The following is a 21055-nucleotide window of genomic DNA, read 5'->3' on the forward strand; positions in this document are numbered from 1 at the left end:
ACTCATGCACAGTCACGACGCAGTCACACGTATGAGCAACTTAGAGTTTCCAATTCACCTAAGCTAAATGTTATTAAGGTAGGAGGAAACCTGAACACTCACGCTGACGCAGGGAGAACTCCAGGTGTTGAATTTAAACCCACCAAGCCACAGTTCAGCCTCTTTACGTCATCGTATATTTTTATATTTTCTGTCTAATTTGCTGAGATAGCCTATTCATAGCATAGTGTTTTGCATGTCAGGCCACCCTGGTTGGTTTAATTAATTTAATTATTATTTTTTTTATTAATATGAAAGTTGCACCCATTACGTTATTCAGTTGACTGCACTTCCTACACACACCGCACACCTGACATTTTTGTCATTAGTACATGCTCTCATCTCAGAATTGAAGTGGTATTAAACAAATACTTATATGCACATTTCACAAAATGAGCTGTGAATCCTCAGCTATCGCTTATAACTGCATAACTCCCAGTAACGCAACCAAACCCCCACCCCTACCTTCGAGTGGGGTGAGTCATGTTGCAACAGTTGGGTTGGTAATAAAAACCCCACTGGACGGCCTAACTTCAGTGCTGACCTCAATCCAACCTTTGTGTTTGCAGCAGAAAGGAATTGTGTGTGGTGTGTGTGTGTGGAACAAATGAGGGGACATTGTTGTCATACAAAGGCAACTGGCCAGATCTTTCAGGACCCAGAGAGAAAGAAGGAGGAAGAGATTCAACATGATCTTGTGAGCAGACATTCTTGTTTGTTTACACACACACAAAATCCAACTTAGCCTCAAATTTATATTAGAATTCCATAATCACAATTTTACACTCTTATCAGCTAGGTAAAACGAAGGTTTGGACTCAATCGCAAGGCCACAACTGAAATGGCACTGAGGGGCACAGAGCACAGAGACAAAAAACGGGATTGTAAACGGGGAACATATCTATGTTTCCAATCCAATCCATAGAGCCAAACCAGAACAGGAGAAACTTGGAAACAAAAAACAGACTGGAACCAGGGAACAAGCGACGTGGAACAGGCAAGGTTAAACGTTACATATTGGCCAGAGGCAAAAACATGGGCTACACTACGAGTAACTAGGAAATGAAGGTCAGGTGAGGGGAACATGGAACATAGTGAAACTAAACAGACACAGGTGAAACCAATGAGTAACAATCAAGGGCAGGAAGTAAAGACAGAGGAATCATAAAGTGAGGCGATTACAAAATAAAACATGAAACTGACAACTTCTTGGCATGTCTTCTACTGGTCCTCCGAATGAATACAGCTAAAGTAATTCCTTCACTAGCCATGTGGTTGGGATTTGGTCATAATTGAAAATATATTAATTGCTTTTGTTTTCTCCTGCCCCACCTGCAGCCCTGAAGAGATCCTTTGACATTGAAGATGTGAATGACATCCCATCCTTCTCCTCCGCTTCCACTGTGTCTCCCCCAATCTCTCCATCTTCATCCCACCTCATCCTCAACCATACCAAAGCCAATGAAGGACAGGGGGGTGGTGGCCAGTCTCCTTCTTTAGCTTTCAAGAGCAACAACAGCCTGAGTTCTTCGGCATACCATTCCCGCAGCAGCCTGAGCTCCAATCCCAGCCCAGTGCTTAGGTCCAGTGCTCTCGTTGGCAGCCTGTCATTCAACCGTGGCACCATGAGCAAGCCAGCTATCAACAACAATGGCACCTCAGTCACAAGAGCTTCATCTTTCCAGAACAGATTTAACCCCAATGGCTACACATCCCCCATGCCAAGTAGTGACAATGACAGCCTTCACAGCTCCTCATCAAGCTTGGAGTACTCTGGGGGGGTTGGGGGAGCCTGGGCTCTCACCAAGCTGGGGACCTATCTGAGTTCTCCACCTCCAGTCGAATACCAAGCCCAGCCCCAGCTCCAGCACCTGAAAGGCGGAGTCAGGCTTGGAAGCAAACACAGCCTGAAGAAGTTCTCCTCCCATGGGAGTGTCTTCCATTCTGAATTGGACCAGGGACCAAGAATGAAGCTTGGAGGTGTTCCTGAACCGCGGGAGGTTAGCCATGGGTCCATGCCCAGCCTAGATCTTCAAATTTGTGATGAAGGAGGAAGGATTGTCGGTATGGAAAGTGGTGCAGGCAGGATGACTCCAGGGTTGAGGTATTGTGGCGCTAATGCCAACTGGAATGGTCCCACTGATAATGCCAGTTCCTTTGGGGTGGAGGACTACTGTGTTTACAGCAACCATTGCCAGCAACAACAGCCCCACGTCTTACAGGTGGCTCAGCCCAAGGCCAAAGAAGTGCCTCGTCTCAACAAGTTTCCCTTGGACCTGGACAACATTGTGAGCAAAAACGTGAGCCCTTCTCATACAAAGGCTAATAGAGAAGTCCTGAGCCCCAACACCATAAAGCCTCCTCCCGGGGGCACAGGAGGCCTCCATCACCCGACCTCCCCGTCATCTACCGCAGCAAGCCTCTCAGCCTCCCTCAGCAGCTTGGAAAGTTCTTCTGATATACTCCTGTCCTTCCAAGAGCCCTTTTTGCCTTACTCCCAACATTCTTCATCTCCTTCTGAGGGATGCATCCCTGTCTCAGAAGTGAGTGGCTCTCCAGGGCCCATTTCACCAGCCCAGACTCCTCCCCTGGAGCTTCTCTCAGGGTCCCAAGTTATCCAGGCGGTCACCAACCCTTATAACCCTTACAGCTCTTCCAGCATCTCCAACCCCAGAGCTGCTACGCCTCTAAATGACGACCCAGGTGATGCCAAAGAAAGTGTGGGATCTATGTTACAGAGGATTGCCTCTTTCTCCAGGCCTGTTGTCACTGACAGCACCCCAGCAGTTGTGACCCATCCTCCCATAGCTCAAAGCAATGGTGTGTCATCTGCAATTGGGTGTCATATTAAAGCTTCACCCATTGCATTGAGGCTTGGGGAAAAGAAACAGAAAGGTAGGACTTTATGTGTGTATGTGTGTGTTTTGTCTGTGTGTTTGTGGGTACCCTCAAATTTCAGTTTTTTTTTAAATGGTACGAATCAATAGGCTTTACGGAGGACAGCACATAAGTATGGAATGTTGTACAGTATAAGTATAGTATAGTATAGAACAGTACATTGCTGTCTTGTTGATGCTGTAAATAACAGGCTAATGTGGCTGTTCACAGTAAAATGATTGTTTTGCTGTGCCCTGGGCCCAGAGCTTTGCTTCAAAGCTGGTTTGTTTTGCATGAAAACAAAACGGGGGGCCTTTTCCTCTACTCCCTTCCTCTGTACTTAGAGAAAGAGAAACAGAGGAAAATGAATGTAAAAAATAATGCCACCCAGGAAAAGTTTCAGGGAATGTGAAGAGTGAAGTGAAAGACTGTTCATTTCCAATCCATAATTCCTTGAACTGAAGAGTTTACTGAGGGTTTCAGCTCTCTGCCCCCTCTCCCACCCCCTCAGTTTATTCCCTCTTCATATCTTTATCTCCTCATCTCCTCTCTCTCAAAGCTTTCTTATCTCTCCATTTCTCCATATTTCTTCAGTTCTGCATTCCTCTCTCCTCTCCCTCTTTCCCACCCTCTCTTAAATTCCCAGGTACATGCTTTTTGTGTTTTCTGCTATTATGTCTCTTTTGTCATGCCAAGGCTTGCCTGGATCACTCGCTCTTTCTTATTCTCTTTTAAGTGATGGTGATTTAGGGATTTGTGTAGCGGATATAAAAAACGACTGTTGTGAACTGGAATCTTGTTTATTTCTGAAAGTCAAGGTGAAGGTCATTTACAATAAATACATTTTACATTTTTACATTAAAGAAATGTCATCAGAACTAATTAAGCAAAGCCATGGGATTTAAATCATTTATGTGTTAATCAGAGTTGTGACTGAAGGTTTGGACGGGCCACAGAAGATTTTCAAATTTCAGATTGGGCCATTCTTATGTTTGGAAATGGGATCTACACTATTACTTTAATGTTACCTGCATAATTGAAATCACATATGTACTGTATATCACATATTTGACAGGTAGGATGCTGTATATAATATGTTGCCTTTTAATATCTAAAATGTTATACAGATACAGTAGGATAAAGCAGCCCACAAAAATGGTGTAGTGCTGACCGACTGTTTAAGAGCTAACATACTGCTTGTAGATATTTTTCTTTTAATCCATGATGAGCAGGAGTTTGTGTTTCTGATGGACAATCTTTTGTCTATGTCTTCATTGTAAAATGTTTCATTGGGTAGAAGATGATTCAAACAATGAGTTAGTAAGTGGGTAAAAATGGACAAAAAGATGAAGGAAACTGCCCATCAGAACTGTTTTTAAGGGAACTTCCTTGCTGCTGTTGTTTGTTGCTCTTTCAACCTGCTGGTTTGTCCTTCCCTTCGGGTCATTACGGTCCTGTTTCCTGTCCCGTTGTTTGGTGCACAGCCCTGAAATGCACTTCCTGCCCCAGATAAGATTAGCTGTCCCAGAGTGTTTAGGCTGACTTGTCACTTACACATCAGGCCAAAGTGGGCTGAAGCTCATATTCAAACTCACAAAAACATATATAGTATGTATCTTACTACCACTATACAGCACAATTTCCTTTGACTAATTCTAGCCTTAAACAAGACCCATGTAGAAGTAAAGTCTGCACAAAAATGACCTTGTATTTGAAAATGTCCTCCCAAGAACACACACTTCACGCACACACACACGTCTTTAATGGCAACTTCAGCACAATCAGAGGGAGCAGGAGGGCCAACGACTGAATGGTGCTTGTAGCTCATAGATCAGAGACGGCAGCAGAGGGAATATGAGTGAGAGGTAAAGGAACAGTGAGAGGTAAAACAAACGGCCAGGAGTGAACGAGTGCACACTAAAGCCTAGCACCATAAATCAGCCAGTGGTGGATTAGAGGCTTTAAAGTGGATCATCACTTCAAAACACTGCTGTGGTATTGAGTCCGCAAATTCCCAAATACTATAAAAAGTTACAGTCATAAGTTTACATGTCATTCATACATTACCTGATGTTTTCAAGGTAGTTTCACAGTTGCTTGGGTGTTTTTGATGGAAGGTTATCAGCGATGGCAACTGTCACAAGCACCCTTTCAATCACCTACCAACACCAAAGCGACCACAATAAACCAGTGCAGCAGTACATTGGTGGTATTGGTTTGTTTTGCTCCATCACCTTGTTTGACAGTCCCACTGGTTTAAACCTAATTCCAATCAATCAATAAGACCTTAGTACTGACCATAATCCTCTAACGACTACTTACTCACAAACTTGCAACCACCATAAAGACCATAACTACCACTTGTCAACCAATACAGTAGGTAAGGCTCGCAACTTACCAACACAAGTGGCATCCAAGGTGAAGCAAAAGTGTGTGTTGACAGGAACATCTATTAAAACTCATAAAGGTGTTTTGGGCAGTTGGGTTTGCCTTACTACTGTAGGTGTTTGTTACTTGGTGGTAATGTTGCTCACTAGGTGCTAGGTTTGTTCCTGTCATCATTGCCTGTTGCTGTGGTTTGTAACCAGTTTCTATGGAGTACTATGCATTTACAGTTGACAGAGTGTTAGTGTCAGCCGCAGTAGTTTACTGACCCTAGTTTAAATGAACAGATGGTGAATCAGAGGGGAGAGCGTCAACATCTGATGAGGCTGTGAAATAACACTTTCTTTTGAATTAATATTGAATAATGGAAACCATCTGTTCAAGTAGTGAGATAAAGAGATGGATGGGATGTGGACAACCTTCATAACTCCAAAAGGTAATCACATGAACCAGTACAGGTCCCCCGTGCCTCTATAGCACATAAAGACAAGGAAATCCTCCTCCCTTCTTTTCTTCTGTTCTGTTCAGGGATCTCATATTTCACATATATTTGTTGTGTTGCTGTGCGACTGTTAGACAGCAGGTACATATTTCAGCGTAGTTCCAATTTAGTTAGAGAGAATGTTCTTGTCTTGGAAGGGTCAAAAAAACACACAGACCTTATCATGGATGTCATTCTCACTCACTCCCCTCATGCATGAAGTGAGAGGGGCGTTGTCTTGGAAGACACATACAGTCCTGTGTGTGTGTGTGTGTGTGTGTGTGTGTGTGTGTGTGTGTGTGTGTGTGTGTGTTTGGTAAATGGGTAGCAGGCGCCTGCAGCAGTGCTTGCCATAGATTTGTTTCTAATCTGTTGGGGTGTTTTAACATGGCTGCCCTTTGGGTTCTCCATGAAAGCGAAGAATCTTGAAAATAATCTTGTCACACCTCACATCTTAGCAGCTGCTTGTTAGAGTGCAGACTGAAGGCCATCTTATGCTTCTCTGCTTCTCCCTGTTGGAGTGCCATCTTAGATAATCCCCCCAATGCTCATGTGCAAACAAATGTCAGATATTGACAGGCACTGGTCGACCCAGACCTGTTGTAAAATTACCAAAGCTGACAAAGCTCCCTCTTCTGTAAGCCAACTCATAGATGACATTATAGAAATCTAAAACACTCATTTTCCATGAATGTGCAAGTAGTCTGTGATGCAATGCACAGAATCACAAATGTTGTAGCAAGATATGCAGGCAGGATTCGGCAGGAACAGCAACATCTACTGGATCGTACGCATATGCTTTTTTAATTCCCTTATTTCATCATTATTTATGCTTTTATGTAGTTTTTACTGTATTGATGTGCATTTGGATTTCTGTATGACTGAATTTAGATTTTATGTTCTGATTTTCTCAAGTGAATTCTCCAAGCTTGTTGAGAGCCAGCATTCATAAACCTTCAGAGCTGAAGCAGACAGGGGTGTAGCAAAGGAAAAGGAAAGAAGACCGAGATGGAAAGGTAGAAATATCTGAGGAAGGGAACTATGACTGAAGTGAAAGGGAAAAAGGAGTGTTTAAATTGCTGCTAGACATCTCACCATCTCTCGGCACAGGGGGAGTTATGTTCTTTCACGCATTGGCAAGATGTCTTGGCAGCCTCAAAACCATCTTTACCTCCTCATAACTGCAAAATCTGATTTAATATGGAATGGAGAACATGATGATTTATGATCTTGTCCAGTGCTGCATTTATCCTTGACATCCAACAAACTGGCTTGGAGGGAATATTAATAGTGTGTCACACTGACTGAATTTATACACCTCATAAATATATGTTTTCCTCCCACTCAGAGCCTGTTTGTGTTCAGAGCAGGGTTAGCTGCTGCAATGCCACAATGCAAAACTGTTACAAATGAAAGTCTTGGATTATAAATTGAATGTGATAGTAAACAGGTAATTCCGGTATCATGTAGTCACACACTGTATTTAGAGTGAAGAAAAGAAACAAACAAATAAGAAAAGCAGGCAGGACACACTGAGTGAAAAAGAAGGAAATTATTGACTATTTGTCTCAAAAGAAAGATATGAATCAGCGACCTAAAGCCTGCAGCTGTGCGGCTGGAGGTGCAGCCATCCCACTCACTTTTAAAAAGCAGTTATTTCCCAACATAAACTTTAAAAGAAAAATGACATTTTACTTCCAGCTTACTGCATACAAGCTTCTCTGTGCACTTCATTACAACAGAGGATACAATATCTCCAAACTCTTTATTCTCCTGTGCACAGGGTCTTGCAGGGACCTGTAATTACTGCCTTTTTTCATTGTGTTGGTACAGTGTGAGAGTCGAGGGACCTCTGGAAAATGGGGCACCAGGCAGGTGTCAGGTTCATTTGTTAACCGAAAAGCAGAGATACCATCTGAACCTGTGGTGTTGCTGACATTGATCTGCTTAAATACCCTTTAGACTGATTTAGGGTCAATCGCAAATCTATCAACATCATCAGTAGCAATACCATCAAGCACCATGTTACATTCAGCAGAGAAGTCATACATGTCTAACTGCTAAACAATCATTCAGCTCATTTAGGCCGAGTATGGATGTTAACATTACCGTAGTACCTGGTATCACATTTCATGTACTGTTCAAACAATGCAGTGTTTAAGTTACAATGGTTAAAATCTCCTATGATGAAAATCAGGGTATTTGGGCTGGGGTTTTGTTTTGTTTTGGGGTTTGTTTCTTCATTTTGCAATGTTTTTGCCCCTCTGAGTTGATGAGAATGCAGCAACAATAGGTCTGGTAGTTTCACTCGTAACAAAATGTACCAGAACACATCAGGGTTTTATTCAGCTGGGTTTGGTGCGGAACCACCCTGACTGACTCATAATGCTGAATGTGTTTGTTTATCTGTGTTGCCCCTGTGGTTGACATGTAGGGGCTGTCCTGCATTTCACCCAAAGCATGCTGGAATATGCTGCAGCCTCCCTGTGCCAGTGAACAGGAACATGCAGGCTTGGCATAATGACTTGGTTGTTAAAATATGTCAAGTGTCAGCTTTGGTTACATATCGCACACGCACATCTAAACAAAGATGAATACCACACACTCCTAAACACACATTTGTTGTCAGCACATTTGGGAACCATCATCCTGGGATGTGAATGCAGAATAATACATGATTTGTCATTAATCAGCAGCTGCCCTGAAGAAGACATAAATCTGTGACCTGTGAGGAGACATCAGATAAACATCACACACTCTTCACCTTTCAGTCATGATAGTCTATCTTAACTACCATCTCTGACATTGCTCTCTGGGGTGAGATTAGGGCAAGTGTGTTTTTTCACCACTTGGGGGCAGCAATGAAGCGTTGTAGAGTCATCATAGTCTTGTAGTTTTGCAGAAACACATTACGATTCACCTTAAATCAAAATCTTATTTGTGTACAGAAAAAAAAGATAGAGAGAGAGCCTTCTAACCTGAAACACTTAATTTTGCAGTACCAAAGAGCAAAAACCACGATGTCAGATGAAAAGTTAGAATACTCAGAGTTCCACCATTCATTGACTTGCTCAATCTGAAACAGTGCAGTTTTTTGAGAATGGGCTTCATTTTAGCATCTTGTTGGTGGTAATTTCAGGTTTTCTGACGTATGTGGTTATGTATTGCATAAATGGTGTTGCTGGAAAATACACAAATATGTTTTAATCCAGATATGAACAGATTTAAATTGCAATGTGAGCTATTTGTCGCTATTTTAACAAGTGAACAGAAGATGTCCAGCCTTATCTTTTGTGTGGGACAGTTTTCAGCTTCTCCAGTCTTGGGAAGGTGAGCTGAAAAATAAATTAATAAACCAGCTAATACTGACAACCTTGTACAACTTTACAAAGGAGAATTCGTTGAGCACTGCATGTTTCCTGATTGCAACCATGATTCATATCTTTATTATTATTCTGTTTCCTGTTACTCCACAGCTTAAAGACGTGTAGTGGGGGCTGTTTTGTGCGATGCTGCATGTAGATAGCATGTCTATCTGATCTCTCCGCTCCACTTAGGTTAATATGCTCAGAGCAGATGAGCGTGGTAAGGTCTTGAGGGGTCGTGAGAGAAAGAGAGTGATAGAGAGTCATTGGTATTTCACTGGCTGCAGCCTGTTCTTCTGTTTTTGCATGTTGACACTCGCTTGGAAGCTCACACTACATTCCTCTCTGCTAACTGCTGTGTGTCAGCTCTTTATTATAAATTAAATTTGTTTTATTTTTTGATCATCTACTTCCTCAAAACCCAGTGCCACCTGAGGGCTGGAACATCGCTCAGATATTGTGTGAATTCATTTATTCTGCGTAGCCACTTATCCTCTTTGGTGGTGGGGTTCTGGAGCCTATGCCAGCAGTCATAGGGCGAGAGGCAGTGTTCAACCTGGATAGGTCCACAGCCTCTCGCAGGGCAGGCTGTGAATTTTTTTAATAATATTATCTCTAGATGGTGAAATCGCTCTTGCAATCATGCTTTGAGAGACATTGTTCTTAAACTGTTGGCAAATTCGCTCACTTTCTTACACAAATTGGTGAAACTTGAACCAAATTCCCCCTCTTACAAATACATTGCCTCTGTCCCAATTGTTTTGGAACCCTGCGCTGGTATCAAATTTAGAAAGAGTGTGTATTTACAAAAAACAGGCAAACATCAGTTGAAGCATAAATTGTCTTTTATTTGTGTTGTTTTCAATTTGGTATAAGTAAAAGACAAACCACTGCTTTGTCTTTTTATTTGCATTTTGCACACTGTCTCTGGGGGTTGGTAAACACAGATTGGTATTTCCCAATTTCTAACACTACTCCATGTAGCAACAATAAAGGATTGTGATGTCAGTGTAGCTCTGATGACACGGAGAGAGAGAGAGAGAGAGAGAGAGAGAGAGAGAGAGAGAGAGAGAGAGAGAGAGAGAGAGAGAGAGAGAGAGAGAGAGAGAGAGAGAGAGAGAGAGAGAGAGAGAGAGAGAGAGAGAGAGAGAGAGAGAGAGAGAGAGAGAGAGAGAGAGAGAGAGAGAGAGAGAGAGAGAGAGAGAGAGAGAGAGAGAGAGAGAGAGAGAGAGAGAGAGAGAGAGAGAGAGAGAGAGAGAGAGAGAGAGAGATCCCCACAGAAAATCACTCCCTGCTTCCACAGCCTCCTTTGTAGTAACCAGTATCGATCCCTGACATAGAAAATTGCCTATTGCCGCCACAGCTGGTGTGCATCATATTGAGTTGAAATTTGTGCATCCATTGGTGAATTGACATTTCCGTGTTAATATCAACAATATCTAATTGCCATTGGAAACGCAATATACAGGATTTAGCTTTTCGTGTTTTCTCTGTGATTGGTGGAAGAATAAGAAATAACCAACCAAGCCACAACGGTCTTGAATTATTCTTCCCATTTTAGTATGATACCATTGTCATTTGTAATGTTTAATGAGTATTACTAAGCGTTTGCGTTCCACTGTACTGCATTCCCTGGCTATAGCACGCTGTCATGTATAAAACTGCTTTTTTTGCTGTAGAGAGTCTTACAGACAGTTGGAAATCTAATGAGGAAACAGCTTCACCCACAGTCAGGAAATGCATCATCCTCTGACACACACACACACACACACACACACACACACACACACACACACACACACAGTGCCACGCCCCTCCACACACAGGCAATGATATGATATCCTGGTTGCATATTACTGTGTTACTGCTGACTGCCGTGTCTTCAGACCAGGTAGAGATCAGCTCTATTTCTTTCTCTCGCTCTCTCTCCGTCTGTCTCTCTGTCTCTCGGTCTGTGTTCAAACACAGCAAACGCACCCTCACTAACTTGTTTGATTTCATGAGGAGTTTCAGTCTGCTTGTATTGTTGATTGTTAGACTATCAGACTAAAACATTTCTAGTTTGAACAAGTGATAACTAGTTTTCATGCTTGTCAGCTGTGTGTGTATTTGGTTTCTTGGCTCAAGGAACAGGGTGTAGAATCAGGGTGTGAAAATTAGTAATTTATCTACCACTGAGTGATAAGTACATCAGTAGTGAAGGTTAACTTCGTTCCATATAATTAGATTACATGCAATTCTGAATAGCTAACTGAGAGGGTTTGTTTTATCCTTTGATTTGTATTGGTAATAATTAAGGTTTTAGTATGGGGATGTTTGGGTGGATTTTGGAGAGGTGCTTGACAACAACACTGGTGGTCACAGAGGTGTCAACCAAGTCAAAGGTGAAGTTTTAAGTCAAGACAGCTGTGTATCATCACTTGTGGAAAGCTGAACAGATAAGATAAGATGATCCTATGATGTATATTTGTATTAAAGAAAGCATTTGACATGACGGTGCGCAAACAGTTACGGGACATTTTGGAGATTGTTTTTGATACAGAAAGAGGGGATAAAATAGAGAAAGACAGAGAAAAGAAAGAGGGTTGTGCATTTATTATTATCATTGTTGTTTTACTTTTTTACAAAGCGAGGCAGAGAGCCAGAGAGAGAGAGACAGAGAGGGAGAGAAAGGAGAACTGAGATCCTGAGGCCAAGGAGAGGGCAACAGCAGAGACCCACGGCAGGGGAAGGTTGTGTAGGAATGACACTGTGGTGTGGACGCCAAGTCCTGGATGACATCAGTGAAGTTGCTGGACGATCTCATAGGCACAGTTTATACAGGACGATGCACTCAAACAGCAGTGCATCATAGGCCGTGGTGGAGAAAAGAAAGAAGAAAAAAAGGGTAGAAGGGGACACGAGGTGGGAGAGAGGAGAAAAACAAAAAGAGAAGATATTCCACCCAAAGACCTGACCCACCCATACATTCACACAACCCTGTCCTGGCCCGCCTGCAATAAACAAACTGTTTGGTGTTCAGGTTATCAGTCATTGGTCCGGCATAGCCTGTAGATCTGTGAAGTAGGAAAGAAATGGTTGCCATCTCCGATAGAACTTAACAGTGTGTCCCCTAATGTTTTCTCGAGTTTAAGAAAAACATCAGAGAGCTGAGATAATCCTGCAGACGATTTCAATATATTAACCAGAAAAGAGAGATTACAAAACTCTCCTAGCTTTACGTGTAATTGTCAATAATGTTGTCCATACAAAGCGACAACAGCGACTTTTTGGTACAGGTTGGTGGAGCGTATAGGGATTGGATGGTTCCTGGTTCGATTTTGGGCTCCTAGGTAGCAGGTCCTGAACAAGACACTGAACCCCGACTGCTCTTCACGTGCAGGTTGTGGCCTAGTATGGTGTGTCCCTACCATCAGTGTGAGGTGTAATTGTAGGGTGATGAAATTTGGAAGTAGAGAAATGAATCACATGATAATTCAGTTGATTGGTTTAATAGGACAGATCTAATATCATCAAGCTTTGTCTCCACCTGGATCTATGCTTCTGCAAAGGTTCACATTCACAGGCCTACGCAGTAAACAGTGTTATGGGTGTTAAACAATTGTTGCTTGTCTGTTGCTTACGTACTGTTGTGCGGGCCTCCCAAAGTTTCAACAACGAAACAAACGCAACCTTTTCGGAGTTGCCCTCCAACCCGCTCGCCTACGTGCTGATGGAGAAGCATAAGTGAGCCTTCAGCCTGTCAGCACAGCAAACAGCCACAGTGGAAATGCCCGGGACAGTGAAGGGAGTTGGGGAGGGGGGGAGCGTAGCCCCTCTCCTTTGTGGAAGCTCCTTACATCATTTGCATTTGAATTGATCCTGGAGCTGCTTTTAGCCACTGCCTCCCACCACCATCACGCTCTCTTGCTCTCTCTCGCTCCTTCTTCTTCTGCTTCTCTCTCCCCCTCTCTCTCTCTCTCTCTCGCCACTCCTTACACCAGGGACATGCAGAAATTGAGAGGAGGCGTTCAGTGAGGGAAAGAAACACCGAAAAGGGAAAGAAGTAGCCTGCAACACCATCACTGTGCAGAAAAAGGAGTTTTAACAACCAGAAAGTGAGTTTTACTGCCTCATCTTTGCAGAAGGGCTTTCAGAGCCAAACAGGGAGCCAAACAACTGGGTTCTGTGAATGAGAGAAGGTAGGAATTCGCTTTTTTTGTCTGGATATCAGCGGGCCACGCTCAATCTCCTTGATTAATGAGAGCTGACAGGACAGGTCCATTTTGGTGGTCAGAGTGGAGGCAGTGGAGGTGGGCTGTTGTTAGGCCTCAGCTTGAAGTCGCTGCAGACGTTTTGTTGGGACAGAAATGGGTCCAAAGTGAATGTTATGTGTATTTGCTGCTTTCTCAGCTTTCCAAACATCCCAGCATACTGCATACACATTGATCTTTACCGTTTTATATGCTCATTTCTTATTTACTTGAACACACATTAGCACACATTCACCCATGTGGTTCTCAGCTGTGAACTGGAAGGACATTTTGGGACTTAGAGCTGCTTGTTGGTGAAGAAGTTGATCTTTTTCAGCTGTATGATAGAACTTGTTACAGTGTGTCATAATCAGTGAATGGTTTTATATCTTTCATATCAGGTCAGCATTAGTGTAGTATAACTGTATGTGTGTGTGTGTGTGAAGGAGAGAGAGAACGAGTTAGAGTTATTGTTTGTAGTTGCTTCCTATAGTGTGCAAGAGGAAGTCTGTTATCACATGACAAATTCTGAAAGTTAGGAGCAACAACAGCGGCTGCCTGACAGTTATATTGGGCTGTTTTCACAGTGCATTATTTACTATATGGAAGCAGGTCGTCTCTGTCAAGCGCAATCATCCAGTTTTTGCGCACATACATACATAAAAGGGGGAGGGGTGGTCATCTTATATTCAAAATATGGATTAGACATACAAGTGAAACTAAAATGAAAGTAAAATAGTAGACAAGCGTATTTCCCAAAAATGTTATAGGATATAACTCTACTGTTAGTATTGAACATACATCTATTACTAAACAGGAAGTATGGCAACATCTACAAACCTGCATGGGCTCCAAAACATTTATTGTGTTTGTACAAGAAGTTTATTATTCTTTATTTGAATATCAAACAAAGAGCTACATTTTTGATACTGTGCTATTGACATATAGGACTACACTTTATTGTGGTTATATCTGTCTCTTCCTCTCCCTCCCTCCCTCGTCTCGGTCTTGCATGTTATTTCCTAATGCATGACTGTGTTTACTGCTTGTAGCGTTTGACAACTCCGCAGCAGTCTATCGTTACAGCAGTCAACAAGACGGTTAGTATTCCCGGGAGAACAAACACAGACGCCACCGTCTGGTAACTTACGAAGACTCTTTATTAGCGCATACACACAGCATAAATAGAGCACGTAGGCACACCCGTCATAACATCACATGGCATCACAACATAACATAACGTCACTGTGTATGCCACTCAACATGGCTTTGCCACTCATACTATCAGATATGTTTAACACTACTCGTCATGCTTTATTGTACTTTTGTATAATCCCACTGGAAGTTGGCATTGCACACCCAGCCGTTTGTGGAGAGGGAATCTCTCTTGTAATTGCCTCTCCTGGGGGATCTACCGTTTTTCCTTATACATCATGGTTTTCCTCGTCTTCCTAGAGAGCTTTTGCGGGGGGGGGGGGGGCAGGAATTTTCCCGTTGAGACATTGTATGTGATATTGGGCTATACAAATAAAATTAACTTGACTTGTTATTCAAAGCTGGTCAAAAGGCTTTTAACAAATGTTTATGAATGACAGAAAACAGTAGCATGACACTAAAGCTAACTGTGACTGTCATGAATATGGTCCTTAGTTCTGGCTTCAAAAAAATGTGTGTCGTCCTTCAGACAGCCAAATCCGTCTGTTCTCCTCTCTGATCTTTTCCTGTGTCTTCCCACAGAAACAGCTGGAGGGCTGGCAACAGACATACCCACCACCATGGAGGGGAGAGAGGAGGAGAGAAGCATTCTGGGAGAAGAGAATGGAGGAGAGAGCAAGAGTGAAGGAGAGCCAGTCTGCTCTAATGGCCAGGATTCTATGAAAGAAGAAGAGGGGGACTGTATTGATGTAAAAACGGAGAAGGAGGAAGGAGAGAAGGGAATGGAGGAGTGGAGGCAGACGAAAGAGGTGGAGGTAGAGGCAGAGGTGAATATGGAGGTGCATCAGTCTGCAGGCCTGCCAATGAGCATCATTCAGGGCAGTGATCTGTTTGGTTATGTGGGAATTGAGTCAGTTCTGGACCAGATGAGACGCAAGACCATGAAGTCCGGCTTTGAGTTCAACATCATGGTAGTGGGTGAGTCTCTCTCTATCTTTCTCTCATGCTCTTGAAACCAATCAGTTACAGTTGCAATGAGAAGTATTCTTGCAATTACTCAGTCTCAAGTGATTACCTGATAAACTCACAAGCTTACATGTATTTGGCATGTAGCTGATTCTCTTTCACTATATGTCGTTTCTTTAAGTCAAACTCATCATTCTGCTGCCAGAGTGTGTTTTATAAATGGATCAAATGATTATTATCACTGAATTAATCCCAATTCTGCCTTTTTTTCACATTATGATGTAATTCCAGCTTCATAAACTACTGACAAAAAAACTATTTCCAATGTTTTGTTTGACCAATGAGCTGAGAGATTGTACTCACATGACTTTTATATATATATTTTGGTCAACAGTAAATGCAGCATCACAATAATTGAGTGAGCATATAGAGATCTTATCAGTGCTACTTTCCTATTATTTTACTGGCACATCAGTACATCCTCAGAGTTTAATACATTGGCACAAAATAGACAAAAATCCTCCATAAATTAGCCTCTCTGTGTGTGTGTGTGTGCAGGCCAAAGCGGACTGGGAAAGTCGACCTTGGTCAACACGCTGTTCAAGTCCAAAGTCAGTCGGAAAACCTGCACCCCCAACTATGAAGAGAAAATCTCCAGAACAGTCAAACTTCATTCCGTCAGCCACTGTGAGTCCACACACACACACACACACACACACACACACACACACACACACACACACACACACACACACACACACACACACACACACACACACACACACACACACACACAAACACAAACACACACAAGCACGCACTCGCATCAGTACTGTACAGGAGATGTATTATGATTGCTGTAGTTGTGATGTGGTCCATTTGTCTTTTAGTGAATGCGACACAATTGCAGCTGGACGTATGTGTGGATGTGATTCCCAGTTTTACCTTGAATGTTGGCAAAATATTGGCATCAACAAGGGCCAGCACAGTTTCAGCTGGGGTGTGTTGGGGTTGTTTTATACTCTCAATCTTCCTTATTCCTCTTCTTGGCTTTTTTTTCTTCAGGCCAGTGTCAACAAGAGGTCATGACCTATGCTGTTCTTAGTTCCTTTCTGACTTTCACTTCTTGGCTCTGACTGCTCTCATAAATCTTTTTTTTTGTTTTTGTGGTAGGTTTCTGCATCATGTGGTGTCCCTACTTACTTACCCTTACTGGGAACTTCAGTTACCTACAGACTAAATAAACCAGATATGAATTTTACAATGTGCTGTATTATCAACAGATATTACTATATTATCATGTATTAGCATGATATGTAGTTACTGCAGCAGTAGATGCATTTGTGATCATTGTACAGTAATGGTGGCTGCCTACATAGTGAGTTGCCTACGTCGACAGGGTAGTTGGGTTATTGGGACACCGTATGTTGCTACAAGTAGGTCACAAATTGTAATTCACAACTTTTTAGACAGGGATTTAAACTGGGATTTTATTTGCGACATTTAAACTTGTTTAACATCTTAACTCCTACATTGGTAAATATGCTTTAAGCAAAACGGTATAGAGTCATTTTAAAGACTTAAGATAAATTACAAGGACCTTTTCACATTACTAACTTACGGGTTTATTAGACATTATTCATACTTGCTCAACCACTCATTATCAAGATTACACACACACACACTTTCAAGATCACACATACACGCTATCAAGATCACACATCAAGCTGAAGCCCATGACATACTTTCCACATCCGTGTGGGTGCGAGTTTCGGTGACTAAAAATATATTGTCACATGTTTTTATGTGAAGCACGTTGAGTCTCCCTCCTATATGAAATATGGTATATAAATAAAGGTGCCTTGGGTTCTACTTTCCTTTCTTCTAATATCTTGGATCTTATTTGCCATCATTTGTGTGACACTGGCTCCGTCCAGTGTCTGGTCTCTTCATTTTTGTTCGCTCACCTCACAGACACACATGTATTTGTCCTTCTCTGGATAATGTATCTGGATTGCGATGACATGTCAATGCAACGTATAAACGCGGTAAATGTGGCCTCCAAATTTTACATCCAGCCAAACACAGCTGCTGCAGCTGCTCATGCTCTGCGCTTCATTTGGCTGCTGTGTGAACGGGTCAAATCTGACTTGTTGATTGACACAGTTAGCGGAATCATAGTGATTCGTTTCCAGATGCTTGTAATGCATACGCTTGAAGAGAGTGTGTGTGCTTACTCAACAATGGCAGTGGCCCCAGATGATAGTCTTGAGACTAAACACACACACACACACACACACACCCACACACACCCACACACACACACACACACGAGTGCATACACGTGAGCACTGAATGAGTCATGTAAAACGCAGATATATGCTTGTGTGCTTATTATATATGATATTATACATCATTACTTTTTGTATCACATTGTGCTGTAAAGTGCCACACAAAAATAAGTTACATCTAAATTAATCAGCTTTCCAAACAAACAACACAAACGCCATATTGACTCTCAAATTAGGTTTTTAACAGGTTATTGACTTTTTTTGTACAAACGTTTGTACTTATAAGTCAAAATATCACACGGCTTGTTGAACACTGCTCACTGGACCCTCTCCGGTGAGACGAGGAGCCATAGGACGTATGAAATGATGTATCTTCTAGGACCTTTTCACCAGCCCGTGTATTTGTCTTTAGTCAAGTTTACGGGGGCTCTTTAATGTTATTGTTAAATCCCACCCCTGTTTGTCTCCATCCAGTGATCGAAGAGAAGGGGGTGAAGTTGAAGCTGACAGTGGTTGACACTCCAGGCTTTGGAGACAAGATCAACAATGAGAACTGGTGAGTTAATGAACTACATAAAGCTACAGTGTCTGCAGATAATAGAGAGATAATAAAGGAGTCCTGATCCACAGGAGAATCTCAAAACCACAGAGGTGTGGTCAATATGAAAAGCAAGAGGTCAGGGACGTGTCAGTTTAAAGACTTTGTCTGGTTGTGTGGCATGGAAGAGTAAATGTTGTTATGTTTGTAACGATGGATCAAGTGAGACACAAAGGTTTGCTCACTCTCCTGTGTTGCTGCTGTCCAGCTGTGAGCCCATCATGAAGTACATCAATGAGCAGTATGAGAAATACCTGAGAGAGGAGCTGCACATCAACCGCAAGAGAAGGATACCAGACACCAGAGTCCACTGCTGCATCTACTTCCTGCCACCCACTGGACACAGGTCAGCCTTTCCTTGCCTGTCACACACTATGGTCACAAATAACACAGAGATCTGGCTTGGATAATTTATCTAAGAAAGAAATTCAAGACAACCTTTCAACAAAAGTCACGAGGGAACATTGGTCAGAAATGTCTTAGGGTGATAGAAACAGGAAAGACTTTCTTATGCTCGGATACAATTGAACAACACGATTAAACAACATGGAACAAGACACAACTGGGGTCCATTGTTGACCAGAGCTAGCCTAAGTCCCATGTGTATCTTAGAAATTATGAATCCGGTCTCGTTTGGCGTGAGCCTGGGGGCTTCATTGGGTTCTGACACAGTCAGTGTTGAGCTCATTCACACACATTCTAATGAGATACAGCAAAGCAAGTGCAAAACAGTTACATTTGAAAAGTGTATATACATTTGTCTTGTGTGTAATATTTTTGTTCAAATCGTGATAGTTCTGATTCGTGATGAAAAAAGAAGGTAACTGTGGTGATAAAGACAGTCTCATTAGATACCGAGGTGTGAAATCTTGCGTGTGTGTGTGCAGGTTACGCCCCATTGATGTTGAGTTTATGAAGGGATTGGGCAATATAGTGAGCATTGTACCCGTCATTGCCAAGGCGGACACATTCACCATTGAGGAGAGGCTGCAGTTCAAAGAAAGGGTGAGGGAACACACACACTCACACATACATGGCTTTTCTGCTTGTGCTACATAAACAAAAATTCAATTTCTTGTTTTGGAAAATGACTGCCTCAAGTGTGTCAACTATTTGTTTGACCTGTGTTTGACCTGTTAACCTTTGACAGATAAAGTATGACCTGGCTGCCAATGGGATTCGTGTTTACCCCCAGAAAGAATATGACGAGGATCCTGAAGAACGCATCCTCAATGACAGGATCAGGGTAACGCTCACTCACACCAAACAATCCTCGAAGCTCTTTTAAAAACAAGAGGCAAGTTAAGTTGGTTTAACATTAGATGCTGTACTTTTTTGGCCCCAATGGTAATTCAAAGCAATTATGAATGTTTAAGGAAAAGTACGATGCATAAGAATACTTCAATTTCCACAACTATCTATAAGATTTGTTTGAAAAGTTAGAAAATCCCTCCAGTATGACTGTACTGTACTTCGCTCATCTAAAATGATTTGAAAGTTGCACTGACGTTCTGTTTCCAGGAAAGCATCCCATTTGCAGTTGTGGGGACTGACAAGGAGCACCAAGTGAACGGGAACAAGGTGCTGGGCCGCAAAACAAAGTGGGGAATCATTGAAGGTGAGAACATCTTCTATTTACAGTCTCTTTATCTATAACATTGTAACATCATTTCTTTGTTGGTTGCTGTTCCAGCTGCAATATTTTCACAACACAATGGCTCTTTTTACACCTTACATTATCCAGATACATTAGCCTGATCTAGATCCCCTTACGGGACTTCATACATATGCGGTCAGCCAGATGTTTGCTTCTGACCAATCAGTGACATTTGGGTCTTGCAAGCTTCGCCCACCAGCAGTTCCTGAACTATCAGAAGTACCCTGGAATAGGAACTATATGTTTTGTTTGTTAACTTTAAGTTCCTGAAAAGGTGAAAGGGACAATAGATATGTGTTTTCCTAACCCTGCTTCTGAAAATGTGACACACAAACACACTATCAAGACAATGTTGCTGGACGTTGACATTGTATTTTAATGTCTGAATTTTCCATTCTGCTAAGACAAAGAAACAAACAAAGATTAGCATGTCAAAGTGAAAACAGGGATGTAGTGGAATCAGCACGTAAATGAGAAGTAGATAATGTGAAAGCTGAAGTGGACAGCAGATCTGAAAAACAACTGTAATGCTTTCCTGTAAGTGGTTTAGTTTTATTATTAACCGGGACTGTTTTGGTCAGGTTGCATTACTTAGTAACACGCCGCATGAAAAAGTTATCAAAAATGTTTAGAATATTATTTGCACAAGTGTCTATTGTAATTATATAAATTCAAACACAGACTTGAAATATGGTATAACCAAATAAGATAATATGCCAAATGTTCTAATTCAACTTGTAATTCTAATGAATTACTCTAACTAAAGTTTAAGTTATAATGTGTGTATTCAGTGTACATAGAAGTAAAAAAGAAGCTTTTGAAAGTCAGAGGTAAAATAATCTCATCTTCTCTTTCCGCAGTTGAAAACATTGCTCACTGTGAGTTTGCCAATCTGAGGGATCTACTCATCAGGTCAGTCTGACTCTCTCAAGGGAAATTGCTTTTTTTGAAAACCTCTTTTTAGATTCTGAGAATTCTTTGCAGCAAGGGTGTGGACTTGGACTTGGAC

At 42.0% G+C, this 21055-nt stretch overlaps 1 protein-coding gene across 6 annotated transcripts in view; it reads left to right on the top strand.

Moving 5' to 3' along the window:
• The window catches only part of septin12 (septin 12), a 33264-nt gene that overhangs the window by 8964 nt on the left and 3245 nt on the right, over nt 1–21055 (top strand). The window contains exons 1-10 of one of the 6 annotated variants that reach the window (XM_076144082.1): nt 11022–11038; nt 13272–13328; nt 15117–15512; nt 16059–16187; nt 18266–18347; nt 18598–18735; nt 19277–19394; nt 19540–19635; nt 19911–20007; nt 20907–20958. In XM_076144082.1, the coding sequence (XP_076000197.1) occupies nt 13319–13328; nt 15117–15512; nt 16059–16187; nt 18266–18347; nt 18598–18735; nt 19277–19394; nt 19540–19635; nt 19911–20007; nt 20907–20958 (1118 nt within the window). In that variant the 5' untranslated portion in view covers nt 11022–11038; nt 13272–13318. Of the gene's footprint in view, nt 1–1377; nt 2935–10932; nt 11039–12068; nt 13329–14432; nt 14480–15116; nt 15513–16058; nt 16188–18265; nt 18348–18597; nt 18736–19276; nt 19395–19539; nt 19636–19910; nt 20008–20906; nt 20959–21055 lie in introns of those variants that run through there. The other 5 variants (XM_076144080.1, XM_076144083.1, XM_076144081.1 and 2 more) reach the window with 5 other exon arrangements.

Source organism: Genypterus blacodes, unplaced genomic scaffold (genome assembly GCF_046128005.1).
Source record: "Genypterus blacodes isolate CSIRO-AG114 ecotype Tasmania unplaced genomic scaffold, CSIRO-AGI_Gbla_v1 ptg000028l_1, whole genome shotgun sequence".
Classification (NCBI taxonomy): domain Eukaryota; kingdom Metazoa; phylum Chordata; class Actinopteri; order Ophidiiformes; family Ophidiidae; genus Genypterus; species Genypterus blacodes.